The sequence below is a fragment of the Myotis brandtii genome, unplaced genomic scaffold, assembly GCF_000412655.1.
Source record: "Myotis brandtii unplaced genomic scaffold, ASM41265v1 scaffold450, whole genome shotgun sequence".
NCBI classification, from domain to species: domain Eukaryota; kingdom Metazoa; phylum Chordata; class Mammalia; order Chiroptera; family Vespertilionidae; genus Myotis; species Myotis brandtii.
The window spans coordinates 1,126,593-1,139,395 of NW_005367210.1; the positions used below are offsets into that span (position 1 = coordinate 1,126,593).

Here is a 12,803-nt window from a genome sequence, read left to right on the forward strand (position 1 = left end):
CCTCCTCTGAGTCTCGGTATGCTTTTCTCTTTCCTTCTAGTTGTAGAATTTCCACTCAGCCAGCCTTCCTGTGGTTCTGGATGATGTCCTTTCCGTCTTTTAGTTGTATTTTTGAAGTGGTTGGTTGAGGCAGCAAACTCCGGTGTTTACCTATCTCATTGTTAACTCATTCTTGAATTTCCCCTCTTAAAGTCAAATTGCCCCACATTGGAACCACTGCTTTATTTATTTATTTATTTATTTATTTTTTTAGCTTTTAAAAACCAGTGTTTATTTTGCAAATAAAATGCTCAAGAAACTTTAAAAAGGTCCAAAGGCCTAGGGATATCCAGGTTTCAGATAAGATTATAGGCAGGTGCTGACTATTGGTTTCCCGTTACTAACGCTTAAACATCTATGCGCTGGATTCTGTAGTTCCATGATTCTTCTTGTTGGGGAGTTAATTCCTCCGACTCTCGATGGCGTACAACAAATTCTACCACAATAAGAACGATAAGAAAAACAGTGACGGTAGCTATCAATGTCATTGCCAAGGGAAACATATACTGGCCCGGGGAGAAACCTGCCACAGTAAATCCAAAAATCAAAATCATTAATCCAGTAAAGAAGAAAGAGTATTGTTTGCAGAATCTATATGAACACATTCTTCGGATTATTCTCTGCAACAGAGTCCACTGATCATAAACTCGAGGTGTTCTAATCATGATGAGTCTTATCTTGGTTAATGCAGCTCTTGAATAGCCAGAAAAGTCAAACTCCTTTCAAGACGAGATCGGAACCACTGCTTTAAATGCACCGTTCGATTTACAGAGTCTGGGAGGTATATGTGGATTGAAATCTGTATAAGCCACCAGTTCTTAACCTGTGGGTCACGACCCCTTTGGGGGTGGAACGACCCTTTCACAGGGGTCGCCTAAGACCATCGGAAAACACATATATAATTACATATTCTTTTTGTGATTAATCAGTATGCTTTAATTATTTTCAATTTGAAACAATGAAATTAGGGATCACCACAACATGAGAAACTATATTAAAGGTCGCGGCATTAGGAAGGTTGAGAACCTCTGGTATAAGCTGATGTTAGTGATGTTGTATCCTTTCCTGTGCTTCAGTCCCCTGATGTGATTTCCTTTGCATCTGATTTTCACTTGATGCAGGTGTTCTCTGCCAAATTCCTGAACTACAGAGTTAAATTTTAAAAAAAATATATGTTTATTGATTTCAGAGAGGAAGGGAGAAGGAGAGAGAGAAACATCAATGATGAGAGAGAATCATGGATCTGCTGCCTCTTGCACCCCCTCTACTGGGGATCGAACCTGCAACCCAGGCATTGAACCTGGGACCCTTCAGTCCACAGGCCGACGCTCTATCCACTGAACCTAACCAGCTAATAAACTTCAGGGTAATTTGTTGACATGAAAATTTTATTTTGTATTGCATTCAGTGTGTACATTATTTCCATTTGTATGTCTTGGTTTTTGCAGAAAATGCTAACGTTGAGCAAGTCTTCTTTCTTACCTTCTTGTTTCTATTCTTTACAATTACAACAGCTGTGTACATTCATGAGGGTTGTGTCTGTGTGTTGGTCTTTGTTCTTTTTGACAAATTCCAGGTAAAGTTTGGAATAACACCCAGGCTCTACCAATTGCTGGATGTTTTACAAAATTTTCTCATAAAAAAGAAACAATCGCCATGGCTCAGTTGGTTGAGTGGTGACCCTGAGAGGTCACTGCTTCAGTTCCCAGTCAGGGCACATGCCCGGGTTGCCGGTTCAATCCTTGGTAGGGGGCATGCATGAGTCAGCTCATCAATGTTTCTCTCATCGATGTTTTTATCTCTCCACCTTTCACTCTCTCTCTAATCAACAAAAACTTATTTTTTGAAAAAGGAAGAATAATATTATTGTTCTTTGATTACTTTTGAGATTGATTAATATGTATAAAACTGTTAGAACAATGTATTAAAGGACTGTGGCTGTTAGGTTTACTAATCAATGAGATTTGTAAATTCCATAAAACTGTTCAAAGTCTTGTCTTTGAATTGTTTCCTGTGTTTTCTTCTGTGCTATATAAAGTGCAGCACATGAACCAGACACATTGGCATCCATAGTCATACGTGAGTTATTTAAACATGTGGAAGCTCAGGCCCCACCCCAGAAATCCTTAAAATTTTAGAAGTACTTTATAGTTGTCACTCAGAATGACTTCTCCACCTAAAAAGTATATACTGGTACACTTGATCCTCTATGATTCAAACAAAGCACTCAAAAATGAATATGCCTGTGTTGATGCCTTTATTTATTATTGTTATTTTTTAAAACATATTTTTGTGGATTTTAGAGAGGAAGGGAAAGGGAGACAGAGATAGAGACATCAATGATGAGTAAGAATCATTGATTGGCTGCCTCCTGCATGCCCCACCCTGGGAATCAAGCCTGCTACCCGGGCATGTGCCCTGACCGGGAATGGAACCATGACCTTGTGGTTCATAGATTGATGCTCACCACTGAACCATGATGGCCAGGCTATTTTTAAAATTTGTCTTCTAGAAAAGTAAAGCTTCAACTGTGGTTTTGTGGGTCATATGCCATCCTTCTTTCTCAAAATACATTAGAGAATATTAGTGTCAAAGTGGTGTTATTGGATAACTCAGGATATTTCCCTGGCTCAAAATCAGTTCAGCACTGGCCGGTTTGGCTCAGGGGATAGAGCTCTCGACTGTAGACTGTATTCTTTCTGGTTTGATTCCAGTCAAGGGCACATACCTTGGTTGCAGGCTTGATCCCAGGCCCTTGGTCGGCCACATGCTGGAGACAATCAATCCATGTGTTTCTCTCTCTTTGTCTCTCCCTCTCCCTTCCACTCTCTCTAAAAATCAATGGAAAAATATCCTCCGTTGAGGATTAACAAAAACCAAAAACAAAAGTTCAATCGAACTGTTTTCTTTTTAAAAAAAATATATTTTATTGATTTTTACAGAGAGGAAGAGAGAGGGATAGAGAGTTAGAAACATCGATGAGAGAGAAACATCAATCAGCCGCCTCCTGAACACACCCCCCTGGGGGTGCACGCAACTAAGGTACATGCCCTTGACCAGGATCGAACCCGGGACCCTTGAGTCCGCAGGCCGACGCTCCATCCACTGAGCCAAACCGGTCAGGGCTTGAACTTTTTTCTTATTGGGTGACATTATGACCTCTGCCCATGGTCACTTGAGTAATGTTTGTTTGTTTTTTCTTTTAATTTCAGGGACAGTTGACCTTCAGTGATGTGGCCATAGAATTCTCTCAGGAGGAGTGGGCGTGCCTGGACCCAGCTCAGCGGAAACTGTACAGAGACGTGATGTTGCAGAACTACAGGAACCTGGTATTCCTGGGTGAGGACCACTTCCTTCCAGAATTTCTCCTCCACCCGCAGGGTGTTGTTTTCTTCATTAGTACAGTGTCTGCTTGTAGCTTCTGCTTTTTATGATAGAGTTTCAGATCCATGTTATTAAGGAAAGCAACTGGGGTTTTGCTGGTGTACTTGCAAGTGGAAATCAGAATCTGAAAACTTTAAATGTAGTCTCTAGTACGGTAAAGGTGATATCAGAAAATAATATTTTGGGGAAACTTTTTCCAGACTATTCTGATATTCTACACTGTCCTGTCTTCTCACTTGAGCTCAGTATAAATTTGAAATTGGAGAATCTCCTTTAAAATTCCTGTTCCTTTTTCTCATAAACAGGTCTTGCTGTGTCTAAGCCAGACCTGGTCACCTTTTTGGAGCACATGAAGGAGCCCTGGGAGTTGAAGAGAAAAAGAACAGTATCCAGACAGCCAGGTAGGTGGGAATGAAGGAAGCAGATGACCCAGATGAGAGGCCAAGGTTGACAGAGGAAGCCAGATCTTAAATTATGGTTTGGGAAGCTTGGCTTCAATGGAAATGATTTTTGAGAGGGTATATTTGGGTGAGGTATATTTCTTTTTAATCTTTTATGTCTCATGTAATTAATTTGTGAGGGAAGCGGTTGAGATACTAGAATTTTTAGTTCTCACAAACCAGGAACACTAGAGATAGGTGTCCAAGTTGTCTTATTTCTCCTTCTGTTTGATCAGGTCTGTTGCTGATAGTTCTATTGTATATTTAAATTCAGGTACTGGGTCCTTCAGCTCCCAATATATGTTTTTTTTTTCTTACACTTTCTGTCGCATTTTATTTTTCCCATGCATTGTTTTGATGATAATATTTAGATTTTTATGTTTTCTATATTTTGCAATATTTCCCCTTTATGTTGGTTTATTTGAGATCTTTTTTTTTTTTAATATATTTTATTGATTTTTTACAGAGAGGAAGGGAGATAGAGAGCTAGAAACATCGATGAGAGAGAAACATCGATCAGCTGCCTCCTGCACATCTCCTACTGGGGATGTGCCCACAACCCAGGTACATGCCCTTGACCGGAATCGAACCTGGGACCCTTCAGTCCGCAGGCCGACGCTCTGTCCACTGAGCCAAACCGGTTTTGGCATATTTGAGATCTTTGTCAGGTAATTAACAGATGTTAGTTAACTTAGGGCCAGTATATGGAGATTTATTTTGTTCCTCTGGCTGGACTGTTTTTCTGTTTCTTCGTAAGCTTTGTGATCTTTTGCTGCTATTTAAGGTCATTAGAAGCAGCACATTCTTTATGAAATTGCTTTGTACAAGACAACGCAAATAATTAGCTGTGGTAGATTGTTTTTGTTCGGTTGTGTTTACTATTTTAAATATATTTTTATTTATTTCAGAGAGGAAGGGAGAGGGAGAGAGATAGAAACATCATGATGAGAGAGAATCATGATGAGCTGCCTTCTACATGCTGCCCCAGGGAATCAAACCTGATCTCCTGGTTCATAGGTCAAAGCTCAACCACTGAGCCATGCCCGCCTGTCAGCTGTGGTAGATTTTTTTGCCTGTATATCCCATATTTTACTTTTTAAATTTAAATTCTTTATTGTTTAAAGTACTACATATGTCTCCTTTCTGCCCCCCCACTGTGGTAGATTTTTAATGGCCTGTCAAACCTATTCTGGAAAGTGTAATTGGAGTGTGTGTGTGTTTGTGTTTCATTCATTTTCTATTTTTCAATTATAATTGCAAATACAATATTATATTAGTTTCAGGTGTACACTGCAATGAATAGACATTATATAGTTTTTGGACTGGGGCTACTTAGCAAGTGGTATGGGGCACACTAGGGCCAGCTGATGCTTATTTGACATTGTAGTAAAGACTGTTTGTATGGAATAGCCAGTGGAAACAGCTTGGGTCACCCCCACAAGCTGATGGGTTGGGTAGTCAGGAAATCTTCAGGGTGGGGTGAAAAGTCTGAGACAGGTCGATGGAGACTCAGCTATGGCCCCTATCTGATAGCCATTTGCGGGGAAAGTTTCAGAAAAGGAACAATGGCTTCTATCTGAGCTTATGTCTGGGAGAAAGCTCCTCCTCTTGCTCTCTCCCTTATGCAAGACATTTCAGTTCCTCCCTGTATGTCTCTCATGCCGAGCTGCCATAGCACTCAGAAGGTATGAGTCTGAGTAAGCCAGAGCACGAGCCCTTTAAGAGGAACTACCTGGGTTTCCATCCACTCTCTGACTCACTCAGCCACAATCACTGCTAGTTTTTACAGCCGTAGTAATGGTCACATCTCTGCTCTGCTTTGGAACCCTGGGCTGGTGGCCTGGGACCGTTCCCTCCTCAAACGTGACCTCTGCAGCAGAAATATATCTCATGATTTTTATCAACATGGGACCAACCCATTCTGTGACTTTGCCCCGGTCCCAGTCTCAATGAAGGTTCTTCTTTATATCCTTAGTTTTAAAACTTAATTCAGTCAGGTCTCTGGCATTTCTGAATTATGGTTTAGTTGTATATTTTATGTGGTTGTGGGAGGATGCCAGTGCCGAAATTACCTACACTGCCATCTTTTTTTTTCTTTTTATCTTTGTTTTTGAAAGTATTACATAGGTTCTCCTTTTTCCCCCATTAACCTCTTCCAGCCCACTCCCATCCTCCCCCACAAGCCCTCACCACCCCATTGTCTGTGCCCACAGGTTATGCATATATGCATACAAGTTCATTGGTTGATCTCTTCCTACCTACCCTCCCCTGCCTTCCCTCTGGGGTTCAAAAGTCTGTTTATGCTTCTATGACTCTGGGTCTATTTTTGATCATCAGTTTATTTGGTTCATTAGATTCCACATATGAGTGAAATCATGTGGTACTTAACTTTCTGTGACTGGATTATTTCACTCAGCATAATAGTCTCCAGGTTCAACCATGCTGTTGCAAATGGTAAGAGTTCTTTCTTTTTTATTACCTCGTGGCATTCCATTGTATAAATGTACCATAGTTTTTTATCCACTCATCTGTTGATGGGCACTTAGGCTGTTTCTAAGTCTTAGCTATTGTAAATTGCACTGCTATGAGTATAAGAGTGCATATGTTCTTTCTGATGAGTGTTTCAGGTTTCTTAGGATATGATACATTCCTAGAAGTGAAATGACTGGGTCAAATGGGAGTTGCATTTTTAATTTTTTGAGGAAACTCACTGCATACTGTTTTCCACAATGGCTGCACCAGTCTGAATTCCTACCAGCAGTGTACTAGGGTTCCTTTTTCTCCACAACCTCACCAACACTTGTCATTGATTGATTTGTTGATGATAGCCATTCTGACTGGTATGAGGTGATATGCCATTGTTGTTTTGACATGCATTTCTCGGATGATTAGTGACTTTGAGCGTTTTTTCATGTCTCTTGGCTTTCTGTATGTCCTCTTGTGCCAGTATCAGGCTGTTTTGAGTACAATGGCTTTGTAGTATAACTTGATATATGGTATTGTGATTCCTCCTACTTTTTTCTTCTTTCTCAAGATTGCTGCAGCACTTCAGGGTCTTTTTGGTTCCATTTAATTTTTGGAGTGTTGGTTTTAGATCTGTGGAATATGCCCTTGGTATTCTAATAGGAATTGCATTGAATCTGTAGATTGTTTGGGTAGTATGGATATTCTAATGATGTTGATTCTACCAATCGATGAACATGATATCTATTCTTCCACTTTTTTATATCTTCCTCTACCTCTTTTTTCAATGTCCTGTAGTTTTTCAAGTACAGGTCTTTTACCTCCTTGGTTAAGTTTATTCCCAAGTATCTTAATTTTTTTGTTGCAATTGTAAATGGGATTGTTATTTTAGTTTCTCTTTCTGAGAGTTCACTATTATTAAAATGAAATAGATTTTTTCATGTTAAATTTGTATCCTGCTATGTTTTTGAATTAAGTTATTAAATTTAGTAGTTTTTTGATGGAATCTTTAGGGTTTTCTATGTACAGTATCATGTCAACTGTGAATAATGAGAGTTTTACTTCCTCCTCTCCAGTTTGGGTGCCTTTTATTTCTTCTTGTCTGATCACTATGGCCAAGACTTCCAGAACTATGTTGAACAAGAGTAGTAAAAGAGGGCATCCCTGTCTTCTTAAGGGAAGTGCTTTTATTTTTTGCCTATTGAGTATGATATTGGCTGTCAGTTTGTCATATATGGCCTTTATTATTTGGAGATATGTTCCCTCTATTCCCACTTTGCTGAGTTTTTATCAGAAAAGGGTGGTGGATTTTGTCTTGCAATCAGTTTATGTGCTATATCACATTTATTGATTTCCAAATATTGTACCAGCCTGGCATCCCTGGAATAAATCCCATTTGGTCATGATGAATGATCTTTTTAATGTATTGCTGGATCCGGGTTGATAAAATTTTGTTGAGGATTTTAGCATCTATGTCCATCAGGGATATTGGCCTGTAGTTCTCTTTTCTTTGTCATGTCGTTATTTGGGTTTGGAATTAGGGTGATGGTGGCCTCATAGAAAGAGTTTGGAAGTGATCCTACCTACCTCTTGAAATTTTTGGAATAGTTTGAGTACAGGTGTCAGTTCTTCTTTGAATATTTGGTAAACTCCCCTGTGAATCCGTCTGGACCAGGGCTTTTGTTTGCTGCATCTTGACCAGAAGCGTGTGTGTGTGTGTGTGTGTGTGTGTGTGTGTGTGTGTGTTTTGTAACTTCCCAGTTTAAAACATATTTTGATTTCACATCTTTCCATTTCTGATGTCTTTCTTCAGCATTGCAGTCTCTCTGGTGTTTGAACAATTACTCTCTTACCTTCTTAGCCACCATAATGCATTCACAGTATATTAACATTTCCTTTAAATCTGTGTCATTCAAAAGAGAAACAAGTTCCTCAGGCAGTTGTAAAAAATCCAGACTACTGGAGACACAGTACACTCATTGATTTCTATTCTGAGAAGAAACTGAGACTTGGGAGTTATCCCACAGTTATTTTGTAGTATGTCACAATGGGTGAGTAGGTATTGTAGGCAAATGTAGGTAACTTGTTTTTCTCTTTGATAATGAATTTTTTATATTGTGCTTTCTGGTGAGTATTGGGGTCTTTGAACTGGCTTCTGAAGCAATTTAGAAGGTAATTGGGTCAATTAACATCTCCGTGGAGGACAAAAGTTGTGCTTCCTATTCTGCCATCTCACATTAGAATTTAAAGAATATTTACTTGAGTGTAGTGTTTCATACTTAATTTGCTATATTTCAGCTCTGTCTTCTCAAGTCACCCAGGGTTTGTTTTTAAAGTCAGACGTAGAAGATTCATTCCAGAAAATGCAACAGGTAAGATCTAGCACGTGTGGCACTGAGAATTTACACTTAATGAAAGTTTTGTAATGGGTGAAGGAATATGAAGAGAAAAAAGGATGTTCTGATGGATATAATCAAAGTGGGGCAATTATCCTTAATAAAATCCTTGTTGCCTAAGGAGATTAAGTATATAAAACATCTTGGGAAAAATAATCTTGAAAATATCTACTTTTCTTCAGCTATGTTGGCAGAGCAATGGTCTCTGAACGTAAAGACCAATAAAATTTTAAAAACATATTTGCTGCCATGGTTAGTGTGGCACGGTTGGTTGGAGTTTTGCCCTATATAATGAATGTTGTGGGTTCGATTCCTGGTCTGGTTGCATGCAGGAGGCCATTGATCGATGTTCTTCACTTTCTCTTTTCCTCTCTCTCTACTTCACTCTCTATAAATATCAATAATCATGTCTTCAGGTTAAGATTAAAATGAATAAAGAAGTGAATAAATAGATATATAGATAAATCAATAAATACATACATACATACTTATTCCCTAAAGTAAAATTTGGAATATCAGAGAAGTCAGCTAGTCCGTTGTGCAAATAATTTTGTAAATGATGTAATGTAGGATTTGATTAAATTGTCAAATATTGCTAAAATGTAGGTCTTTCTAAAATGAAGGTAAAAATTATTAATTAGTTTTGCAAATCCCTCAAAGAAGTTTCCATTATTCTTTCATGGAGAAATATTCACCTGTGTTTCAGAGTGTATACTTTTTGTAAATGTGGGAGGATGTACATAGGTATCAGAATAGGTAATTGGAAACAACTTTATATGTGCAATGATATTAGAGCCCTCATTAAAAGATTTTATCTCTTCAATGTTTACCAGAGTTCACATAATGAAGAGAGAAGTAATCAATGCAATGATTACTTTAACAAATGTGGAAGACTTAAGCAACATTCTGGGGAAAAGCCTTATATATGTGGAGAATGTGGCAAAGATTTCAACTGTTATAAAAGCATTACTCAACATCTGAGAATTCATACTGGAGAGAAGCCTTATAAATGTAAAGAATGTGGCAAAGCCTTTATCCACAGGTCAAGTCTCATTCAACATCAGGTAATTCATACTGAAGAGAACTATTATAAACGTACAGACGTCGGCAAAACCTTTAACATGTGTGGAACCCTTAAAGAACATGAGATAATTCATTCTGAAGTAAAGCCTTATGAATGTAAAGAATGTGGCAAAGCCTTTTTCTTGAGCTTAGAACTGGTTCGACATCAGAGAATCCATACTGGAGAGAAGCCTTATATATGTAAACAATGTGGCAAAGCCTTCACCTGGAGCTTAAGTCTTTCTCTACATGAGAAAACTCATTCTGGAAAGAAGCCTTATAAATGTGCAGAAGGTGTCAAAGCTTTTAAGGAGGGAGCAAGCCTTAAGAAACAGAGAGTTCATTCTGGAGAAAAGCGTTTTGAATGTAGAGAATGTGGCAAAACCTTTAACTGGAGGGAAAATCTTCGTCGACATCGGGTAATTCATTCTAGAGAGCAGCCTTATAAATGTAGTGAATGTGGCAAAGTATTTATGTCGGGCTCACATCTGATTCGACATCAGAGAATTCATTCTGGAGAGAAGCCTTATAAATGTACAGAATGTGGCAGAGCCTTTAATGAGTGTGGAAGCCTTAAGAAACACCAGCCAATTCATACTGGAGAGAAGCCTTATAAATGTACAGAATGTGGCAGAGCCTTTAATGAGTGTGGAAGCCTTAAGAAACACCAGACAATTCATACTGGAGAGAAGCCTTATAAATGTATGCAATGTGGCAAAGCATTTAGCCGGTCTTCAACCCTTACCCATCATCAGAGAATTCATTCAGGACAGAAGCCTTATATATGTGTAGAATGTGGCAAAGCCTTTACGTGGTCTTCACACCTTTCTAGACATCGAAGGATTCATCAGAGAGAAGCCTTATGAAGGTTGAGTATATGGCAAAGCCTTTACACTGCACAATTCTTACCAAATACATGAGAAGCTTTAGAGATGTGAGAAGTGTGACAAAGCCTTTAACCTTGCTCTAGCTCTGTTCAGTATTGGGAAATACATGATAAATAGAAGCAATCTAAACAGTATGGAAAAAATATCAACCATTGCCCAAACCTCATTAAATATCAGACAATTCATACCAGAGAGAATCCTCACAAGTGCATAGAATGTGGTAATGCCTTTATCCAGTGTTGAAACTTTAGTCAATATCATATAATTCTTGCTGGACTGAAACAATAGAAACATACAGAATGTCAAAACCTTTAACCATTTATCAAGGCTCACTGAACTTTAATGAATTCATACTAAAAAGAAGCCATACAAATAAAAAAGTTTGGCATAGCCTATATTCAGCATTTACATCTTAATTGATGCACGAGAATTCATACTGGAGAGAAACTTTAAAGAATGTGGCAAACCCTTTACCTCGACCCAGAGTCTTCCTGAATATCAGAGATTGCCTTTGAAATAAGTGATGAAAATCTTTCCCCCAAATACACATTATAGAAAAGTCTGCAGAATTTGTACGTGAAAGTGACTTAAAGAAGTAGAAAATGTGTGAAAGTAGATAATGCAAATTAATGTAAAATATCGGAGAATTCATGTTAGAAACTAGTAAGTCAATAACACTTTTCAAATATGACTTTAAATCAGAATACTTATTTTAGACAATCTACTAAGGATAGTTACATGATTTTTTAGTATAAATCACAATATCAAGGGGATGAATGTTAGGACAAACGTAATTTACCTCCATTGTATCCTTTTTTAGTATGACAGAATTTGTGATTTTTTTAAAAAAAAGTATTAATATGATTAATTCATTTCGTGATTCTTTGAGTGGTTGTAATGTGTATTTCAACCCAAGGCAATACAGTGTGTTTGCAATGCTTTGTTTAGACTATGTGTGGACTTAATATGTTCATTCATAAAGATGAAGTAATTGAAATATGTTAACAGTGATGTGTAATGAATGAGGTGTTGACATGCCATCAGTGTTAATGTTTCCCACCTTATTCACCATTGTGGGTAACAATTTGTAGTGCAGTGGAGTGACATCATTTACTCACAGGCCTTAAACCTTAATGTGTAAAGAGTTTAGCCATAATTTATCTTTTTATTCATTGTACCTACTGGGACCTTATGGTTACAAAAAATATCTAATGGGATTGTTTTTAAGGGTTTATATAAAAGTGTGTGGTGTTTCAGCGTTGTCATTTATTTTGTGTAGCTAAAACATTTTGAACTGAACTCCCATGAATCCCTAATGCACACAGACACCAGCTTACAGTGTCATAAGTGAATGTAAGTTTTTGATATGACTTCTCCAGCAGTCCTTGTGAACCTCAGGGCCTTCAATTTGTATGCTCCTTATGTAAGGTTTCTAAAGAGCTAGCCAAACCTTGCTGATTTTGCTTTGAGTTGAACAATCTGGACCTAGCTCGAGAACCCCAAGGCACTCCACATAGTGATCCTAATACAGACCTACACTGTGTGTACTGCCACTCTCTTCCTGCATCCTGTCTTGCCCTGTGTTAGTCCCTGCAGGCGTGCTGTGTACTTCCTCCGTAAGTTATAAACTTTTATTTCCAGTTTATCTGTGGTCTTTTGGGAAACTGCTGGACACCATCCAGTACCAGGGGGGTTTCCTTAACAAATGCTAATTTAACAAATATCCAAAAGAATATGTTGAGAAGCCTGATTTTTGGATTTCTGCATCATCACAACATTTTATCATATACATAATGTATACATATACATGTATATGTTTATACATATACTAGGGGCCCGGTGCACAAAAATTTGTGCACTCGGTGGGGGGAAGGGGGGGTCCCTCAGCCCGGCCTGTGCCCTCTCGCAGTCTGGGACCCCTCGGGAGATAACAACCTGTTGGCTTAGGCCTGCTCCCGGGTGGCAGAGAGCAGGCCCAATCCCTAGGTGCAGCCCCTGGTTGGGCTCAGAGCAGGGCTGATTGGGGAGTTGGGGTGCCGCCCCTGTCATGCACAGAGCAGGGCGGATTGGGAGGTTGCGATGCCACCCTCAGTCATGCTCAGGGTAGGGCCGATTGGGGGGTTGGGGCACCG

General features: G+C 38.8%; 2 protein-coding genes across 3 annotated transcripts in view; both read left to right on the forward strand.

Annotated features, from left to right (window-relative positions):
- LOC102256522 (protein ZNF738-like) overlaps window positions 1–12,803 on the forward strand; it is a 32,489-nt gene that overhangs the window by 7,080 nt on the left and 12,606 nt on the right. Inside the window, exons 3-4 of one of the 2 annotated variants that reach the window (XM_014546545.1) lie at window positions 3,252–3,378; window positions 3,729–3,824. In XM_014546545.1, coding sequence (XP_014402031.1) covers window positions 3,252–3,378; window positions 3,729–3,824 — 223 coding nt within the window. Of the gene's footprint in view, window positions 1–3,251; window positions 3,379–3,728; window positions 4,190–12,803 lie in introns of those variants that run through there. The other variant, XM_014546546.1, reaches the window with a different exon arrangement.
- Window positions 8,075–11,670, forward strand: LOC106723608 (zinc finger protein 429-like). Its single transcript, XM_014546542.1, has 3 exons — window positions 8,075–8,698; window positions 9,556–10,316; window positions 10,401–11,670. Exons 1-3 carry the CDS (start codon window positions 8,690–8,692, stop codon window positions 10,648–10,650), a joined length of 1,020 nt encoding a protein of 339 aa, XP_014402028.1. The 5' UTR covers window positions 8,075–8,689; the 3' UTR covers window positions 10,651–11,670.

Excerpts from the sequence above, each read along its gene's own strand:
- LOC106723608 (XM_014546542.1), top strand. Across the intron at positions 10,317-10,400 it reads TCTGGAGAGAAGCCTTATAA|ATGTACAGAATGTGGCAGAG; the intron begins ATGTACAGAATG and ends GAAGCCTTATAA.